General features: G+C 63.2%; 3 protein-coding genes across 4 annotated transcripts in view; 2 read left to right on the top strand and 1 right to left on the bottom strand.

The window, feature by feature from the left end:
- Positions 1–629: 629 nt before the first annotated feature.
- PFKFB1 (6-phosphofructo-2-kinase/fructose-2,6-biphosphatase 1) lies at positions 630–10,474 on the top strand. Of its 2 annotated transcripts, XM_037888632.2 has the most exons (15): positions 630–983; positions 2,205–2,330; positions 2,573–2,669; positions 2,855–2,921; positions 3,004–3,078; positions 3,355–3,411; positions 5,514–5,635; positions 5,741–5,948; positions 6,539–6,685; positions 6,810–6,914; positions 7,385–7,514; positions 9,246–9,308; positions 9,532–9,596; positions 9,841–9,975; positions 10,381–10,474. In XM_037888632.2, exons 1-15 carry the CDS (start codon positions 956–958, stop codon positions 10,438–10,440), a joined length of 1,485 nt encoding a protein of 494 aa, XP_037744560.1. In that variant the 5' UTR covers positions 630–955; the 3' UTR covers positions 10,441–10,474. The 2 variants fall into 2 exon arrangements, with proteins under 2 accessions (XP_037744560.1, XP_037744561.1); XM_037888633.2 differs by lacking the exon at positions 9,841–9,975 and having other exon boundaries at positions 633–983.
- Positions 10,362–16,643, bottom strand: LOC102932998 (non-structural maintenance of chromosomes element 3 homolog). Its single transcript, XM_027831936.3, has 9 exons — positions 15,856–16,643; positions 15,702–15,765; positions 15,009–15,088; positions 14,214–14,308; positions 13,415–13,494; positions 13,289–13,331; positions 13,086–13,148; positions 11,661–11,775; positions 10,362–11,382 (listed from the first exon to the last, which is right to left on the bottom strand). Exons 1-9 carry the CDS (start codon positions 15,946–15,948, stop codon positions 11,200–11,202), a joined length of 816 nt encoding a protein of 271 aa, XP_027687737.2. The 5' UTR covers positions 15,949–16,643; the 3' UTR covers positions 10,362–11,199.
- Positions 10,605–18,060, top strand: part of ITIH6 (inter-alpha-trypsin inhibitor heavy chain family member 6) — a 28,918-nt gene continuing 21,462 nt past the window's right edge. Inside the window, exons 1-2 of the mRNA XM_043534319.1 lie at positions 10,605–10,821; positions 13,444–13,563. The gene's annotated coding sequence lies outside the window, so the exon portion shown is untranslated. The remainder of the gene's footprint in view (positions 10,822–13,443; positions 13,564–18,060) is intronic.

Here is an 18,060-nt window from a genome sequence, read left to right as displayed (position 1 = left end):
TTAGTAACGCCCGTTGGCAGCCATCTTGGATACTGGCAAATAGCCAAACATACCCTCTCCCCCGCCCCCCCCCCCGGGCAAGGAAGCCAGGACTCCTGGGTTCTCTCCCTGGCTCTGGGAGGGGAGCGGGGTCTGGTGGTTAGAGCGGGGGGGGGGAGGGGGCTGGGAGCCAGGACTCCTGGGTTCTCTCCCTGGCTCTGGGAGGGGAGCGGGGTCTGGTGGTTAGAGCGGGGGGGGGGGGGGGGGGGCTGGGAGCCAGGACTCCTGGGTTCTCTCCCTGGCTCTGGGAGGGGAGCGGGGTCTGGTGGTTAGAGCGGGGGGGGGAGGGGGCTGGGAGCCAGGACTCCTGGGTTCTCTCCCTGGCTCTGGGAGGGGAGCGTGGTCTGGTGGTTAGAGCAGGGGGCTTGTCTCCTCAGGCTATGCCTGTGCTCCCCCCCCAGCGCACCCTGGCGTCTCTCCTCCCTGCCTCCCCAACACACCTGTGAGAGGGGTGGTGAAAGGGGAGGAGCCAATAGAATTACCTGTGCTGGGGGTGGGGCTTCAGGGGCACCTGGGGGACACTGGGCTGGTGGGGGCTTTGTGTCTGATGGGGGCTGGGGGAGTGTGTTACACAGCAGAGGAGGGAGGGGGCCCCAGGAGCTGGGCAATGTCATGACTTTCCGAATCCCAACCCCCCTCCTCCCAGAGCCGGGGAGAGAACCCAGGAGTCCTGGCTCCCAGCCCCCCTGCTCTAACCCACCAGCCCCACCATTTCTCCCATGCCAGGTGTAATATTAGCTGTGACCTTTCCAGAGGGGCACATGGGTCTGTTTGGAACAGCTCCCCGGTTTGTTTTGCTTCCGCTGAGTCGATGTGGAGCTCACCGAGCCCTCCCACCAACACCCCCCCAGACCCCCATGCCCCAGGATCCTGACTCCCAGGCCCCCCTTCTCCAACCCACTTGACCCCCTGAGCCATGGAGCAAAAGCCAACTAAGATACCAGGTAAGGGAGCAAAGACCTTGACAAAATACACTTGCCCCGAGTTGGGTCTAGTGGTTTGGGGGCAGACGGGCTGGGAGCCAGGACTCCTGGGTTCTCTCCTTGGCTCTGGGAGGGGAGGGGAGGGGAGCCTGGTGGTTAGAGCAGGCAAAGCCTGTTTTTTTTTAATGCATCCAGCCACATCACTGGCATTAGGCCTGCTTGCCTGTCCCCTAGACAGGGAGAATTCCAAGAGACCCCCTGCAATTTCCCCCTTGCGGGGATCCTCTGCTGGGATCCAGCCCCTCCCCAACGTCCCCAGTCCGCTCTGCTCTTGGGGTGACGGCGCTGGAAGATTTACGCTTGGCGTTGGCCTGCCAGGGCCCCAGATTGGCAGGCGATTCGGAGAGCCTGGGGAAAGCACCCCCTGCCCCATTCTGCACTGGGCGGGGGAATGTCCTCCCTGACCTCCAGCCTCCCTCTGTGAGGCATCGGCCTTTGGCCCTGAGCCTGGCATGCTGGTCGGGCTCCTGGGCACGCGGCTGACCAGCACGGGAAGTACGGGGATTGGAGCCAGTGCACAGGGGACCCACTGTCTGGACAGGCACAGAGTCAGAGCTATGGGCCTGCTGTCTCGGGGGGCTGGGAATGGGGCACAGGGCCTGTCCACTCTGGGGGGTGCCAGCTCCCGTCGGGCCCCAGGGCAGGGACTGGCTGGCTCAGGGGGCGGTGATTGGTGTTATCTGCAGCGTACACAGCACGGGGGTCAGTGATCTCGGTGTCCGTCGTTCCCCCCTCCCCCCCCCGGCAGGGTGCCCAGAGGGTGAGATCAGCCAGTCCCAGGGCAAGGACAGCCTGTGGGGCTGAGGTGCCCGGCGAGCTCCCAGGGGGCAGGATGTCGGCCGAGGTGGGGGAGCTCACCCAGACGCCGCTGCAGAAAGTGTGGATCCCGCGCGCCAGCAACCGGCTGCACCAGCGCAGGGGGTGTGAGTGGGGGGTGGCCTGTGGGGGAGCTGGGCAGGGACTGGCTGGCTCAGGGGGGCAGGAATGGGGCATTGGGCCTGTCCCCTCTAGGGGGCACAACCCCCTGGCTGGCTAAGGGAGGTGGGGAATGGGGCCCAGGGCCTGTCCCCTCTAGGGGATTCAGGGCCCAGGGTGTGGGGGTTTGAGGGTGCAGCTTGGTTTGGGGGTCTGGCCTCTAGCCCCCCATCCCTGTTGCTGTGTCCGTTCTTCCCCACACAACAGCCTCCGTGCCTCAGTTTACCAATTCGCCCACTATGGTGATCCTGGTGGGGCTGCCGGCCCGTGGGAAGACCTATATCTCCAAGAAGCTGACCCGCTACCTGAACTGGATTGGGATCCCCACAAAGGGTGAGGTGGGGGTAGGCTGGGGTTCAGAGGAGATGGGGGGTGGAGATTGGGGTGGCTGGAGTCTCTAAGGGGGGTCTGTGGAGCTGGCAGGGACAGAGATCTCTTGGGGGAGGGAGTTGTGGGGCGGGACAGGGGAGTTCTCTGATTGTGGTGGTAGGAAATTAGAGGGCAGGGTGGGTGTCTGTCGGGGGGCTGTGGGGAGGGGTATGGGGACCCCGGCCCACCCCCCACTCTCCCCGCAGTGTTCAACGTGGGGCAGTATCGCCGCGAGGCTGTGCAGACCTACAAAAACTATGAGTTCTTCCGGCCAGATAACCAGGAAGCCATGCACATACGCAGGTGAGGGGTGAGCTGGGGGCACTGCAGGGGGCGCTGGGGGTGACCCCGGCTGGGGGCACTGCAGGGGGGAAGCTCGTGGCGCTGGGGGTGACCCCAGCTGGGGGCACTGCTGGGGGGAAGTTTGCAACACAGCTTGGGGGAGGGGTGGGGTATGTGTAAGGGTCTCACCCCTCCTCTCCCCCCAGGCAGTGCGCTCTGGCCGCTCTGAAGGATGTCCACACTTACCTGAGCCGCGAGGAGGGACAGGTCGCGGTAAGAGGGACCCTCCCCCGTCCTCCCCCCGCCAGGCCCATGGGCCCATCTACCCCGGCCTCATGCCTGCTCCTATGTTCAGGTGTTTGACGCCACCAACACGACACGGGAGCGAAGGAACATGATCCTGCAATTCGCCAGTGACCATGGCTACAAGGTAAAGGGGGGGGGGGCATGGCTCTGTCCCCAGGCACTGCTATAGGGAAGTCCACAGTCCTTCGGGGGCCTTGGTTGTGGGCTCCACTGGGGGGAAGCTCACAGTGCTGGGGAGGGGTGTCTAGGGGGGAAATGTTGGGGAAGGGTGTCCAGCTGGGGGCACTTTCAGGTGGGAAGGGCGCAGTGTTGGGGGGGGGGCTGGGGGCACTGCTGGGGGAAGTGCGCAGTGCTGGACTCTCCAGTCTCACTGTCAGACCCACTTTAACCCCCCTCCCAGGTGTTTTTCATTGAGTCCATCTGTGATGACCCTGATATCATCGAGGAGAACATCACAGTGAGAGAAACACCCCCCCACCCCCGTCGGGACCCTTGCAGCCCGCTGTGTCCCCTCCACACACGGGGGGAGGCGGGTGGCCCGGGGTGTCCTCCCACCACACACCCAACCCACACACCCACCCAGGGGGAGGAGGGTGCCCCAATATGTATGTCCCCCCACACACACACACCCAGGGGGAGGCGGGTGACCCAATGTCTGTGTCCCCCCCCACACACACACACCCAGGGGGAGGCGGGCGGCCCAATGTCTGTGTCCCCCCCACACACACACACACCCAGGGGGAGGCGGGCGGCCCAATGTCTGTGTCCCCCCCACACACACACACACCCCCAGGGGGAGGCGGGCGGCCCAATGTCTGTGTCCCCCCCCACACACACACACCCCCCCAGGGGGAGGCGGGCGGCCCAATGTCTGTGTCCCCCACACACACACACACACCCAGGGGGAGGCGGGCGGCCCAATGTCTGTGTGTCCCCCCCCACACACACACCCCCAGGGGGAGGCGGGCGGGCGGCCCCGTGTCCCCCCCCCCACACACACCCCCAGGGGGAGGCGGGCGGGCGGCCCCGTGTCCCCCCCCACACACACACCCCCAGGGGGAGGCGGGCGGGCGGCCCCGTGTCCCCCCCCACACACACACCCCCAGGGGGAGGCGGGCGGGCGGCCCCGTGTCCCCCCCCCCACACACACCCCCAGGGGGATGCGGGCGGGCGGCCCCGTGTCCCCCCACACACACACACACCCCCGGGGGAGGCGGGCGGGCGGCCCCGTGTCCCCCCACACACACACACCCCCAGGGGGAGGCGGGCGGGCGGCCCCGTGTCCCACCCCCACACACACACCCCCAGGGGGAGGCGGGCGGGCGGCCCCGTGTCCCCCACACACACCCCCAGGGGGAGGCGGGCGGGCGGCCCCGTGTCCCCCCCCACACACACCCCCAGGGGGAGGCGGGCGGGCGGCCCCGTGTCCCCCCCCCACACACACACACACACCCCCAGGGGGAGGCGGGCGGGCGGCCCCGTGTCCCCCCCACACACACACACACACACCCCCAGGGGGAGGCGGGCGGGCGGCCCCGTGTCCCCCACACACACACACACACCCCCAGGGGGAGGCGGGCGGGCGGCCCCGTGTCCCCCCCCCCCACCCCCAGGGGGAGGCGGGCGGGCGGCCCCGTGTCCCCCCCCCCACACACACACCCCCAGGGGGAGGCGGGCGGGCGGCCCCGTGTCCCCCCCCCCCACACCCCCAGGGGGAGGCGGGCGGGCGGCCCCGTGTCCCCCCCCCACACACACACCCCCAGGGGGAGGCGGGCGGGCGGCCCCGTGTCCCCACACACACACACACACCCCCAGGGGGAGGCGGGCGGGCGGCCCCGTGTCCCCCCCCCCCCCACATCCCCAGGGGGAGGCGGGCGGGCGGCCCCGTGTCCCCCCCCACACACACACCCCCAGGGGGAGGCGGGCGGGCGGCCCCGTGTCCCCCCCCACACACACACCCCCAGGGGGAGGCGGGCGGGCGGCCCCGTGTCCCCCCCCCCCACACACACCCCCAGGGGGAGGCGGGCGGGCGGCCCCGTGTCCCCCCCCCCCACACACACACCCAGGGGGAGGCGGGCGGGCGGCCCCGTGTCCCCCCCCACACACACACACCCCCAGGGGGAGGCGGGCGGGCGGCCCCGTGTCCCCCCCCCCCACACACACACCCCCAGGGGGAGGCGGGCGGGCGGCCCCGTGTCCCCCCCCCCCCCACACACCCCCAGGGGGAGGCGGGCGGGCGGCCCCGTGTCCCCCCCCACACACACACACCCCCAGGGGGAGGCGGGCGGGCGGCCCCGTGTCCGTCCCCCCCCCACACCCCCAGGGGGAGGCGGGCGGGCGGCCCCGTGTCCCCCACACACACACACACACCCCCAGGGGGAGGCGGGCGGGCGGCCCCGTGTCCCCCCACACACACACACACCCCCAGGGGGAGGCGGGCGGGCGGCCCCGTGTCCCCCCCCCACACACACCCCCAGGGGGAGGCGGGCGGGCCGGGCCCCGTGTCCGTCCCCCCCCCGCCCCGGCTCTGGGCCCATCTCCCCGGTGTCCCGCCTGCAGCAAGTCAAGCTGAGCAGCCCGGACTACAGGGACTGCGAGCGGGAGGAGGTGGTGGGGGATTTCCTCAAGCGCATCGAGTGCTACCAGCTCAACTACCAGCCCCTGGACGACGAGCTGGACAGGTGAGACCCCGGCGTCCTGGCTCCCAGCCCCCCGCCCTACCCACCAGCCCCCCTCCCCTCCCCGGCTGGGACCCAGGCACGCTGACCCCTTCCCCCGCCCCCCAGCGCCCTGTCCTACATCAAGATCTTCGACGTGGGGCTGCGGTTCCTGGTGAACCGGGTGCAGGACCACGTGCAGAGCCGCACCGTCTACTACCTGATGAACATCCACGTGGCGCCGCGCGCCATCTACCTCGCCCGGCACGGCGAGAGCCAGCTCAACCTGCAGGGGCGCCTCGGGGGCGACTCGGGGCTCTCCCCCCGCGGCCAGCAGGTGGGGCTGGGGGCCGGGATGGGGGGATTGCCGCATCCCCGTAGTGTGAACGTTTGGGGGCTGTGCAGACGTAGCAAGTGGGGCTGGGGGCCGGGATGGGGGGATTGCCGCATCCCCGTAGTGTGAACGTTTGGGGGCTGGCGCCCAGCGTAGGGGGCTTGGGGGCCGGGATGGGGGGATTGCCGCATCCCCGTAGTGTGAACGTTTGGGGGCTGGCGCCCAGCGTAGGGGGCTTGGGGGCCGGGATGGGGGGATTGCCGCATCCCCATAGTGTGAACGTTTGGGGGCTGGCGCCCAGCGTAGGGGGCTTGGGGGCTGGGATGGAGGGATTGCCGCATCCCCGTAGTGTGAACGTTTGGGAGCTGTGCAGACGTAGCAAGTGGGGCTGGGGGCCGGGATGGGGGGATTGCTGCATCCCCGTAGTGTGAACGTTTGGGGCCTGTGCAGACGTAGCAAGTGGGGCTGGGGGCCGGGATGGGGCAGTTGCTAGCAGGGGATCAGGGCTCTCCCGTTCTAGAAGCCGCGACCCAGGGAGGGGAGCCAGGGCCCCCAGTTGAGGGATGGGGGTCACCCCCTCTCTGCCCCCCTAGTTTTCCTGCGCCCTGGCCAGCTTCATCGAGAGCCAGAACATCCGGGAGCTCAAGGTGTGGACCAGCCACATGAAGCGGACGATCCAGACGGCCGAGGCCCTGCAGGTGCCCTACGAGCAGTGGAAGGCGCTGAACGAGATCGATGCGGTGAGAACCCTGCCGTCCGCCCGCCCCCATCCTCACTCTAACCCACTAGATCCCCCCTCCCTCCCAGAGGTGGGACGGAACCCGGGTGTCCAGCCACCCCCCGTAACGGCATGGGCTGTTCCAGGGCGTCTGTGAGGAAATGTCCTATGAGGAGATCCAGACCCATCACCCGGAGGAGTTTGCCCTGCGCGATCAAGACAAGTACCGATACCGATACCCGAAAGGGGAGGTAAGGGGGGTGCTCTGCACCCTGACCGGAGCGGGATCAGGGGGATGAAGGGGGGCGATTCACTTGTCAGTAACCTATGAAACTCCCTGCCACATGATCTTGGAGGCAAATTATAGAGACAGACCTAAATAATCTGGGGAACTCACTGCTACTGGGTATTTCCAAGAGGATGAGTTTAGCCACACACTCAGACTGTGGAACTCCTTGCCAGCGAGTGCTCCCAGGAGTTTACTGCTGTGGGGTATTCCTAAAGGGAATGAATTTGGTAACACACTTAGCCTGTGGAACTCCCTGCCCCATGATGCAGGGGGCAGATTTTTTTACACACAATGGGCCCATGGAACTTCCTGCCTCTGTAGAATCTATGGCCAGATTTGGGTGACAATTGTTGTTAACCTATGCCGGCGGGGAGGAGATGGAGGGAGGCAGCATCTCTCTCATTGACATCAGCCCCCCACAATCGTCCTCAGTCGTACGAAGACCTGGTGCAGCGGCTGGAGCCCGTCATCATGGAGCTGGAGCGGCAGGAGAATGTGCTGGTGATCTGCCATCAGGCCGTCATGCGCTGCCTGCTGGCCTACTTCCTGGACAAGAGCGCAGGTACCCCCTCAGCTACCCCCTCCCAGCCCGCTGCCCCCTTGGGACACGCTGTACCTGTAACCCCCATGTCTACCGTTCATAGATGGCTGTGATATTTCATACCAAGCATGCCATGTAAGGTATCCTAGGAAAGGTCATGATGTGCTGAACCCCACTGTTCCGTCCAGATACGTACAGCATTAATGTGTAAGACTTTGCTGTATGGTTATTACTGAAATATGGTGTAAGTCTGGGAGTCGGCCACGGCCAGTTCCCCACACCCAGGTGGGTGCTCAATGATCCTTCATCAGTGGGGGGTGCAAGCATCACACCATGGGGGGATTGCTCCGCTCTGTGATGTCTGGGCTGGTGTTTGCCAGGCACAGGCACTGAGGGTATAAAATAGAGGACAGTGACATCATGCTTCGGCCTTTCTCCTCCCCCACCTACGCTGGAAGCAGCAGGAACGCTGGGAAGATCAAGACTTGAACCGAGGAGACTGGTCCCAAGCTTAAGGGGGAAGCCTGCGTAGGAAGGACAGTAACATACCGCCAACACCCAGGGGGCTGAGAGAAACTGCTTGGTCCAAATACTGCTCACTTGAGTAAGGTTTGGGACTTAGACGGTGTCCTTCCCTTTTATTTTCTTTGGTAAGTCTCTGACCTTTTGTGCCTATCCCCTTAATTCTCCAGCCCTGGACGTCTCTTACTGCTCTGCTAGTGGCAAGCAGCCACCCCAGGCCCATGCCCCGGCCCCCCAGCAAAGTGCCCCACACATGCTCTCCCAGCCACTCATGAATAGATACAGGGCGACACCTGCGCATCCCTCAGTCCCAGCCTTGCACCCCAGAAATGTGTGGCTCACACTGCTCAGGACCCTGCCTAAACAGTGCAGAAGTCAGTCATTCCATCAACCGGTAACCAACACGCCCCAGCCTTTGTTAACCTGAGGAGAGATGCCCCAACCACGCTGGTTTAGATAAACCGTTAAAACAAGTGCATTAACTAGAGCAGGAGAGCTGTTAAGTGACTGGAAGTGACATGGGCACAAAAGTCCGAACTGGTTACCATCGAAAATAAAAGGATAAAAGCACCAGCTAACTCGTAAACTTTACCAAGCTAAATAGGATTTGAAAGCAAAAGGTCTCTCACCCCAGAACTTTCAGCGGTCCCTGCTAAGTGGAAACCCATCCAGTTCGGACCAATCCTCCCAGTTCACTGATGGGTTTTTGATCCCATGTGTAGAGATGGGGGCGGAGAGGCAGCCACTCTTCTTATATCCTGACGCTTTTCACTGAAAATGCCCTTGCTGGCCCATGGGATCATGAAGTTCCATGATGTACGTATTCTGCAAACCGTCCTTCATATCAATTGTACATGCCTTCGTCTATCCCCTCTCCCCTTCTGTTGAATGTCCAATTAGACAGGTCATGGCTCTAACACTTTGCTGGCAAGCCAGTGTGTCTTTGTCCCTGGGAAACTGGCTTGTGAGTGTTGCCCAGAATTATAACACGTCAGTAACAATCATATAGCCAAATCTCATAACTCCCTATACAATGTTGATACACACAGTGTAACAGGACAACAATGTTCAGCAGATTCTGACTTTTCAACGTATAGCTCACAAGGCATGCTTTATACAAAATATAACAACCATTTAAAAGTGGTGAATATGAGGGACAGTGTGCCGCATGGGCTGGATCCTGTTCACCCCAAAACTCCCCCATCTAACTGCTCTCTTCTCTCCCCGCAGAGGAGCTGCCCTATCTGAAATGCCCACTGCACACCGTGCTCAAACTGACCCCCGTGGCATACGGTGAGTGCATCTCCATTCACCACGGGCTGGTCCCGCTGCCCTCAGACAGGTGCCAGATCCCTCTGGGCCCATTCATGTCCCACTGGCAGGTCCCCCCCCCATCCCAAAAAAAAAAATTGGGGGGGACCACACCCAGTTATACTCCCCACCCCAGGGAGGAAAGGGGGGGCATGGATCTCTCTGCTCTAACCTAGGGGCCTTTTCCTTTATGGGGTGATGGCAGGTTGCCAAGTGGAGTCCATTTTCCTCAACGTGGAGGCCGTGAACACGCACCGGGAGCGCCCCCAGGTGAGTGGCTTCTCCCCCTGCCCCCAAACTGGGGGGCTAGGCCAATGCAGTCTCCCAGTCCTGATCTCACTGAGGGACACCCCGAAACTGACAAAAGCACATGTGAAATTAACACCCTCCACACCTGGATCCCAGCTCCTCCTGTCTCCTCCAACCCACACCCACCTGAGGAGGGGGAAGCAGATCTGCATGCCCCCTCTAACCATTTCCTCTTATCTCCCCTCCTCGGCCACCTCCATCTCAGCACCTGCCCCACAAGTCTAGCCTGCTCCCCCATTACCGGCACTACCGGACCAACCCTTTGGCCAGCCTGGAGCCCACCAAATGGTCCCACTTGGAAGATCTTGGTCTGACAGCTTTCTCACAGCTTGGGGTGCAGGTAAAGTCAGTTTTGGCCCCCTTAATCAGGCTGGGCCCCCTTCCTGCCAGCTCCTAAAACGCCTCACTGCCCCCTTCCTGCCCCCCATCCCACTACACTGCCACTAAAGTCTGTGTGTAACCTGTGCTAACCCCATTAACATCCCTGGGGGTGAACCTGACACCCCACCTGACAGCAGGGGTCCATCACAGACACCCCTGCATGAGATCAGGGCTCCTGGCATGCCAGGCATGACACAGCCCTAATGAGACAGTCCCTGCCCCAGAGAACAGTCTAAATGAGTAGGGGTAGGGAGTGAAAACTGAGGCACAAAGGGACACCCCCACGCCCTCAAAGCCATGGGACCAGGCACGGCTCCAGCCCGCAAGGCGCACGTAACCCTGTGCCTCCCGGATCTTGTTGCAGAATGTCGACGTGACGCGGGAGCCCGAGGAAGCACTGGGGACGGTGCCCCCCCACTATTAACTGCTCGCGCCCATTAAACCTGGCTCTCTCCTTTGCCACGGCTGCGTAGTCAGTGCTGTTGTCCCCAGGACGGTGATGGGCCTAGATCGAGGCCTTGGGCCCCGGCTCCTGAAGTCTCAGATAGCCACACGAGCTCAGCTTTCAATTAGTTTCTAGCCCAAAGCAAGCCTGAGCCAGTCACTCGGCAAGGGAGGGGAGCTTCCCTGGGGCAACGCTGCCCGAGTCTGCAGAGAGCCTGAGCCAACTGCTTGGCAAGAGGGGAGCTGCCCTGAGCGTAACCATGCAGCAAGGCTCTGTGATCGCCATGGGGCATTAATACCACTGGGAGGCACTGCAGGCAGGGAGGAACGCAGCAGCAGCAGACACAGCCCCAGCTGTCAGGTAATGGACCCACTCAGCTACGCAATGCTAAGAACTGGGGCTCCCCAGCTGCCTGTTGCAAAGACCCCGTGAGTAACACAATTGACCCCCACCACTAACGGGGGTCGGGAGCTTTATTTGAAAGTAATGTTGGGTGAATTACAAGGGTGAGAGGTCACCGCTGGGTCCCTCTGTGCAGAGGAAACCCACTGCGGGACGACTTGGGCAGGAGGAGTTTGCACAAGATGCCTGGGCCCCACCCCAGAAAGGTGAGGCGGGATCTCTGCAGCTGCTGTGCTGGGGGGCACTGGGATCAGGAGGGCAAAGGCAGTGCCCCACTCGATCCTTGGACGCTGGGCTCAGCATGGGCAGAGGCCCCCGCTCCCAAGGGCTGCTGGTTCACAAGGCGCCGTGGGGTGGAGCACCTGTGGGTGAAGTGGACCAGGCTGACTGCTTCCTCCTGCGTGCCCCCCGGCTGGCCCCACCAGCATCTCCAGGGGCACTAGTGTGGTGGGACAGGGCCTCTGCAGCTGCCGCCTCATTGTACTGGCTGGTCCAGGCTGTGGGGTCCTTGCTCTGGACCTGATGGGCAGAGAAGGAATGGGGGCTGGGACAGCTGGGCTGCAATTTCCCCCCTCCCTCCCAAGCCTACTTGGGCACCAGCAGCCCTTAAGGGACACATGTCGACTACCCCCTGTAGGGGACCCTCCAAGCCTCAGCCCCTTTGGTAGCCCACGGACTATCCTCCTAAGCCCTGCCCCCTGGGCTTTTAGCCCTCATCCTCCTATCCATAGCCCCATGGCCCCCTCTGAGTGACCGCTGCCCCCAGCCCCCTGGGGCTAGCCCCTAACAGCACATACCTTGGCGACAAAGTGCAGGATCTGCATCTTGGAGGTCTCCTTGGTGGCCCGCAGCCCCCACTGGAACTGAAACTCTGCCAGGTCCGTGTTGGGCATGCGGCTGTACTCCAGGTACCTGAGGGGTCGGGGCATGGGGATCAGCGACCATCAAATATTCACACACACCCCCACTCTGTCATTGAGCCCACATCCTCCCTCGGGGCTCTCTCCCCACCCTCATCCCCACTTCCTCCATATGACCACAGTGACCTGCTCCCAGCATGGCAGAGTGGGTACAGCACTGGGGTACAGACATCGGGGTTCTAGCTGGTCCACTACTCCCTTCCTCTCCCTGTGTCTGTTTCCCCGCAGTCCGCGGGGGGCGCAGGCTCCACCCCCCACTGCATCTCCAGAGCCCCTGGGGCCAGCCCTCCTCCCGCTCCCCAGAGGGAAAAGGGCTTGCTTGATCTCCCCAGCTGCCAGAGAAAGGTAAAGGGCCAGCCCAGGCTGCATGTGCCCCTGACACCTGCGGGCACAGGGAACTGTCCGCCTGCATGGCAGGGCAGCAAGGTCCTCAGCAGCAGGATATAAACGGCCAGGCTCTGGGCCCTGCTGGCCCTGCAGGATTCAAACTGCCTGCCCCGTCGGGCCATCCCAGCACCTCAGACTTCCCAGAGACTGCCTGTGCCAGGGTAGTCACCCTGCCATGCTTCAAAGGGCTTAAAACAGCCCTCAGTGAGGGCTGTAGCCAGAGGAAAGCTAGGCTGATTGAGAGAAGTAGCCACAGGTGGGGCCACGCCCCAATCAGGCCACAGCTGGCTCTATAAGAGGGCTGTTAGCCAGGAGCTGAGACAGACTCTCTCTAGCTACACGGAGAGAGGAGGACCTGGCTGCCTGGGAAGCTGAGGAGGGTACCTAGGGCAGGGCAGAGCAATGCTGCGGAATGGCAGAGGGAGCTGGGGAGCTCCAGCCTAGCAGAGCTCCAGGCTGCAGGCCGAGGTAAAGGCCCACGAAAGGATCCTAAGGCTGCAGAGGAGCAGCCCAGACCTAGACAGAGGCAGCTGGTCCGACCCCCCTGGCCGATGATGAGTGGGGCAGACTGCAGTCTGCCCCAGGGAGCGGGGGTTAGATGATGACTAACAGTAGCCACTGAGGCAAGGGAGGGATAGGGGGTGGGGGGTTCCCCTGGGAGGGGAGAACCAGACCAAGGGGGTACTACCAGGGGGCAGAACCCTAATCTAGAAGGGCACTGGGGTCTGGGAGGGGCACAGGGCCAGCGGCAGGTGAGACACCAAATGGCAGAGGGCATTCTTGACTGAAAAGAGCTAATTCCCTGGACAACCAGCAGGAGGCGCCACAAGGTTCTGTGGCAATGTCACCCCAGGAGTCCTGGCTCCCCCACTGCCTAGCTCTAACCACTCCCCTCCCTGACAAGCCCAAACTTACTTTTGCTGGACAAATTCCACAGTCACCAACTCCCTGACATTCCCAAAGACCTCGTGTCTCTTTCTGGAAGGGTTGGGGATAGGAATGTGTTAAACGGGTAGGGCCTCCGGGGGGCTCACTGGCTGCCCCACTGGCTGTTTGATGCACAGAGGGGGAGGAGCCTACTGGGGATTAATCCCTGGTTTCCCAGACTCCACACCTACCCGGGTTCAACTTGCAGTTTCTTCAACATCTCCCACACATCAGCTGAAAGGGCAGAGAGAGCCTGTCAATCAGGGGCGGGGCCCTCAGGGAAGGGGCGGGGCTCTCAGGGAAGGGGTGGGGCTTACACTCCTTAGCAGCATTGCCCTTCATATAGATGAAGCTGAGGATGACGGTGAGGAGGCCCAGCTTGGCCGTGCGATCGTCCCTGCAACGCACAATGGGGGTGTCACTCACCCAGGGAACTCTGTGGAGGACTGGGGATCTGGACAAGGAGGTAAGGGGTTTAATGGCAGAGCAAAGACCCTGCTCAAACCTTCCAGAGCTGGGGGAAAAAACCCAGCATCCTAGCTCCCAGCCTCCCTCACACCCCTCCCCGAGCTGGGGATAGAACCCAGGAGTCCTGCCTCCCAGGTGCCTCCCTTGCTGTAACCACTAGAGCCAGGGATAGCCTGTAGATCTCCCAGCAGACCTCCAGCTGGGCATGGACACTGCAAGGCAGTCTTCTGGCCACTAGGGGGCAGGGGAACAATGCAAGGATGACAGGGTTCAGAGTAACAGCCGCGTTAGTCTGTATTCGCAAAAAGAAAAGGAGGACTTGTGGCACCTTAGAGACTAACCAATTTATTTGAGCATGAGCTTTCGTGAGCTACAGCTCACTTCATCGGATGCATACTCTGGATCCGATGAAGTGAGCTGTAGCTCACAAAAGCTCATGCTCAAATAAATTGGTTAGTCTCTAAGGTGCCACAAGTACTCCTTTTCTTAATGCAAGGATGGGGGCATTCAGGGATCAGCCATGGCAGTTTTTAGGGGGTGGGTGGAGTCTAATGACAAGGATTAACCCTTGAGGGCTTGGAAGGCTCCCAAGAGGAGGGGGATCTGTGACAGTGCCCCCCCAGCCAGCCGACCTCCTCCCTCCCTTACTGTTTCAGGTTCTCCCCATCCAGGCATGGCAGGTTGCTGACCAGGATGTAGATGTGATGCTTAGTGTCTATCTCCACCAGTTGCAGCCCAAACACCTGTGCAGGGGAAAGGTTAACTGCACAGAGGCATGGGATGGGGAGTGGAGTCTTGTGGTTAGAGTAGGGGGGTGCAGAGAGCCAGGACTACTGAGTTCTCTCTTTCAGTGGCTATTAGCCAGGCTGGGCAGGGATAGTGTCCCTGGCCTGTTTGCCAGGAGCTGGGAATGGGTGACAGTGGATGGATCATTTTGTGATTCCCTGTTCTGTTCATTCTCTCTGGGGCACCTGGCATTGGCCACTGTCAGAAGACAGGACACTGGGCTAGATGGACCTTTGGGCTGACCTAGTATGGCCACTCTTATATTCTCTCTCGGACATTGGGAAGGGAGTGATATCTAGGGGCTAGAGCAAGGCGGTCTAGGAGCCAGGACTCGTGGGGTTTATCCCTGACAAAGAGGTAAGTGAAGTTTTAATGGTTAGAACAAGAGGGCTGGGAACCAGGACGCCTGGGTTCTATTCCTGACATTAGGAGGGGAGGGGCAAAAGGAAAGGGCTGCAACATAAAATAGCCAAGACCGACCCAGCACACCAAGGCAAACATAACGGTTTTGAACGATGTTTAAAGATCGCTCAGTTGAAAGATGGTCCCTCGTGCAGCAAGGTGCCCCCTACCACCTGGCACTGATGGGCAGGGGAGCCCCTGCACCCCACAGCACAGCATCCCCTAGCGCCTGGCACTGCCATAGAAGAGCGCCACCTGCTGGAGGGTCCTGCTGGCTCGGTTAATGATCTCACAGTAGACCTCTTTGTAGTCTTTGATGACGTTCTTCAGAATATCTACAAGCGGGAAGAGGGGGAGCCCTGTTACAGCCATTCCAATGGCTCCTAGCACCCCCTGCTGGCAGGACAGGGCCCCTGCAGTGGTAACCCTCTAACCCAGCAGGGCCAGTGGCAGAACTGGAAATAGAACTCGGGGGTCTAGAGCTGTAACTTCTTAGTGACTGTTCCAGTGACATCCACCTCCTCATCAGCTACCTCCTCCTGGGGATCCCATAGCCTGCATTATGGGGATTCAAGTCGGGTCTCTGAAAGTTTCAAACCTTGCTGGTGACTGGGGAATCAGGACTCCTGGGTTCCATCTGCAGCTCTGGGAGGGGAGGGGGGTCTAGTGGTTAGGGCAGAGGTGGCTGTGAATCAGGACTCCTGGGTTCTATCACCAACTCTGAGAAGGGAGCACAGGGCAGTGACTACAGAAAACCTAATCAAAGCATATAGATGTGGCACATGCAGTGTGAAAAGCACCTTGCCTGAATCCTGACTCTGCTGCTTCAGAGACCTGGGTTCAGACTGAGTGGGGAACAGAAGTGGCCTCAGAGAGCTCCTCTGCTAACCTGAAAGGGGCTGTGGAACCCCCACCCCAAACTCTGTGACCATCTAGCAGGCCTCTTACCTGCCCGTCTGATGGGGATTTTCTTCTGATCCTTGATCAGCAGGAATTGCACCAATTCACTCACCTGCAGGGGGAAGACAAGCTGTGTTACAAAAAATGATGGGGCTGCCCTGGGAGAAGAACAGGCTCCCATGAGCCACAGAGGTCCCCCCACCTTCTGATCCACTTGAGTCCCTGAGAATCTCTCCAAGTTCTGCTGCACCTGGCTGGTGGTCTGGGTCTGGGTCAGCGCGTAGTCCTCCTCCATGGCCACGTTGTCTGCCTGGGAAGAGGCGGAAGAGGATCAGAGCAGAACGGGGAGGGTAGGGAAGGGATTTGGGTGCTGGAAACTCTCTTTGCTAGGATGGAGAGCTGGCTAAGGGAATGGGGCAGGGAGCCTTTCCCCTCTAGGGGGTGGCCGCTTCCACCTGGGTCACAGAGTGGCTGGGGGCGGAGGGGTGAGGAATGGGGCATGGGGGGAGTGGCTGGCTGGGGGAGGGGCACAGTGGAGGGGAGTATCTCCAAGGCAAGCTCCATCCCTGGGAGGGGCCAAGCCCCTGACTGCATCTCATTTGGACCATCACTCCCAGGCGGACCGTCTGCCCTGTGGGTACGGCGAGGACAGGAGCAAGGGGGGGCTGCTAAGGGGGGCTGGGGTGCAGCCTCTGGCTCCTCCTCCCCACGGCTGCCCCGGTGGATCCCAGCTCCCAGGGAAGGGGTAGCCAGGCCCCTGCTCCTGCCTCTGGGCCCCGCTGCCCCCATGCCAGGGGGGCTTAAGGTCCTTATCTGGCCCCAAGCACCACCTCAGGGCCCTGCTGTCCCAGCAGAGTCCCTCGGGGCACCCTGTGACCGTCCTCACTGCCTGGCCCCCTGGAATCTCCCGCGCAGCCCCAGGGGCTCCTGGGACACCCCTCAGGGGTTCCCTCTTCCCCGGGACACCCCCAATGCCTGGGGCTCCCCTCATGGGCTCCCCCCAGGGGTTTCCCCAGCCCCCCTTCCCCCATGGGCTCCCCCAGCCCCCTCAGGGGTTCCCCCAGCCCTCTTCCCCAGGACACCCCCAATGCCTGGGGCTCCCCTCATGGGCTCCCCCCAGGGGTTTCCCCAGCCCCCCTCCCCCCCTGGGCTCCCCCAGCCCCCTCAGGGGTTCCCCCAGCCCTCTTCCCCGGGACACCCCCAATGCCTGGGGTTCCCCCGCGCCCCATCCCGCTCCCCTCAGCGCCCGACCCGAATGACCGCGCCCCCCTCGCGCCTGCGCCGCCTCGTGCGGCGAACGGCCGCTCCCCTCCCGGCCCCGCCCCCGGCCTCGTGCGGCGAACGGCCGCTCCCCTCCCGGCCCCGCCCCCGGCCTCGTGCGGCGAACGGCCGCTCCCCTCCCGGCCCCGCCCCCGGCCTCGTGCGGCGAACGGCCGCTCCCCTCCCGGCCCCGCCCCCGGCCTCGTGCGGCGAACGGCCGCTCCCCTCCCGGCCCCGCCCCCGGCCCCGTGCTGCGAGCACAGTGTGGCGGTTGGTTTCCAGTCGCTGGGGGTGGGGTGGGCGCCCTTCCCCCACGCTTGGGCCATGTCATGGACTCCTAGGCCCGCCCCCTACAGGCCTCGCCCACACCTGCTCCTCTCCCCGCCCTCAATAGGCCGCGCCCACACCTCCCCCTCTCCCCCGCCCCCTGCAGGCCACGCCCACACCTGCTCCTCTCCCCCGCCCTCTACAGGCCACGCCCACACCTGCTCCTCTCCCCCGCCCTCTACAGGCCACGCCCACACCTGCCCCTCTCCCCTTCAGGCCACGCCCACACCTGCCCGTCTCCTCCGCCCCTGCAGGCCACGCCCACACCTCCCCCTCTCCCCCGCCCCTGCAGGCCACGCCCACACCTGCCCGTCTCCTCCGCTCCCTTATAGGCCACACCCACACCTGCCCCTCTCCCCCCTACAGGCCACGCCCACACTTGCCCCTCTCCCCCCTACAGGCCATGCCCACACCTGCCCCTCTCCCCTGCCCCTTACAGGCCACGCCCACACTTGCCCCTCTCCCCCCTACAGGCTACGCCCACACCTGCCCCTCTCCCCCGCCCCTTGCAGGCCACGCCCACACTTGCCCCTCTCCCCCCTACAGGCCATGCCCACACCTGCCCCTCTCCCCTGCCCCTTACAGGCCACGCCCACACTTGCCCCTCTCCCCCCTACAGGCCATGCCCACACCTGCCCCTCTCCCCTGCCCCTTACAGGCCACGCCCACACTTGCCCCTCTCCCCCCTACAGGCTACGCCCACACCTGCCCCTCTCCCCCGCCCCTTGCAGGCCACGCCCACACTTGCCCCTCTCCCCCCTACAGGCCATGCCCACACCTGCCCCTCTCCCCTGCCCCTTACAGGCCACGCCCACACTTG

Source organism: Chelonia mydas, chromosome 23, assembly GCF_015237465.2.
Source record: "Chelonia mydas isolate rCheMyd1 chromosome 23, rCheMyd1.pri.v2, whole genome shotgun sequence".
Taxonomy (NCBI): Eukaryota; Metazoa; Chordata; order Testudines; family Cheloniidae; genus Chelonia; species Chelonia mydas.
This window is presented reverse-complemented; position numbering and strand designations above follow the sequence as displayed.

Excerpts from the sequence above, each read along its gene's own strand:
- PFKFB1 (XM_037888632.2), top strand. The coding sequence starts at position 956 with ATGGAGCAAAAGCCAACTAAGATACCAG. Across the intron at positions 984-2,204 it reads AAAGCCAACTAAGATACCAG|CCTCCGTGCCTCAGTTTACC; the intron begins GTAAGGGAGCAA and ends CCCACACAACAG. Across the intron at positions 7,515-9,245 it reads CTTCCTGGACAAGAGCGCAG|AGGAGCTGCCCTATCTGAAA; the intron begins GTACCCCCTCAG and ends CTCTCCCCGCAG.
- LOC102932998 (XM_027831936.3), bottom strand. The coding sequence starts at position 15,948 with ATGGAGGAGGACTACGCGCTGACCCAGACCCAGACCACCAGCCAGGTG. Across the intron at positions 14,309-15,008 it reads CCAGCAGGACCCTCCAGCAG|GTGTTTGGGCTGCAACTGGT; the intron begins GTGGCGCTCTTC and ends TCCCCTGCACAG. Across the intron at positions 11,383-11,660 it reads TCCTGCACTTTGTCGCCAAG|GTCCAGAGCAAGGACCCCAC; the intron begins GTATGTGCTGTT and ends TCTGCCCATCAG.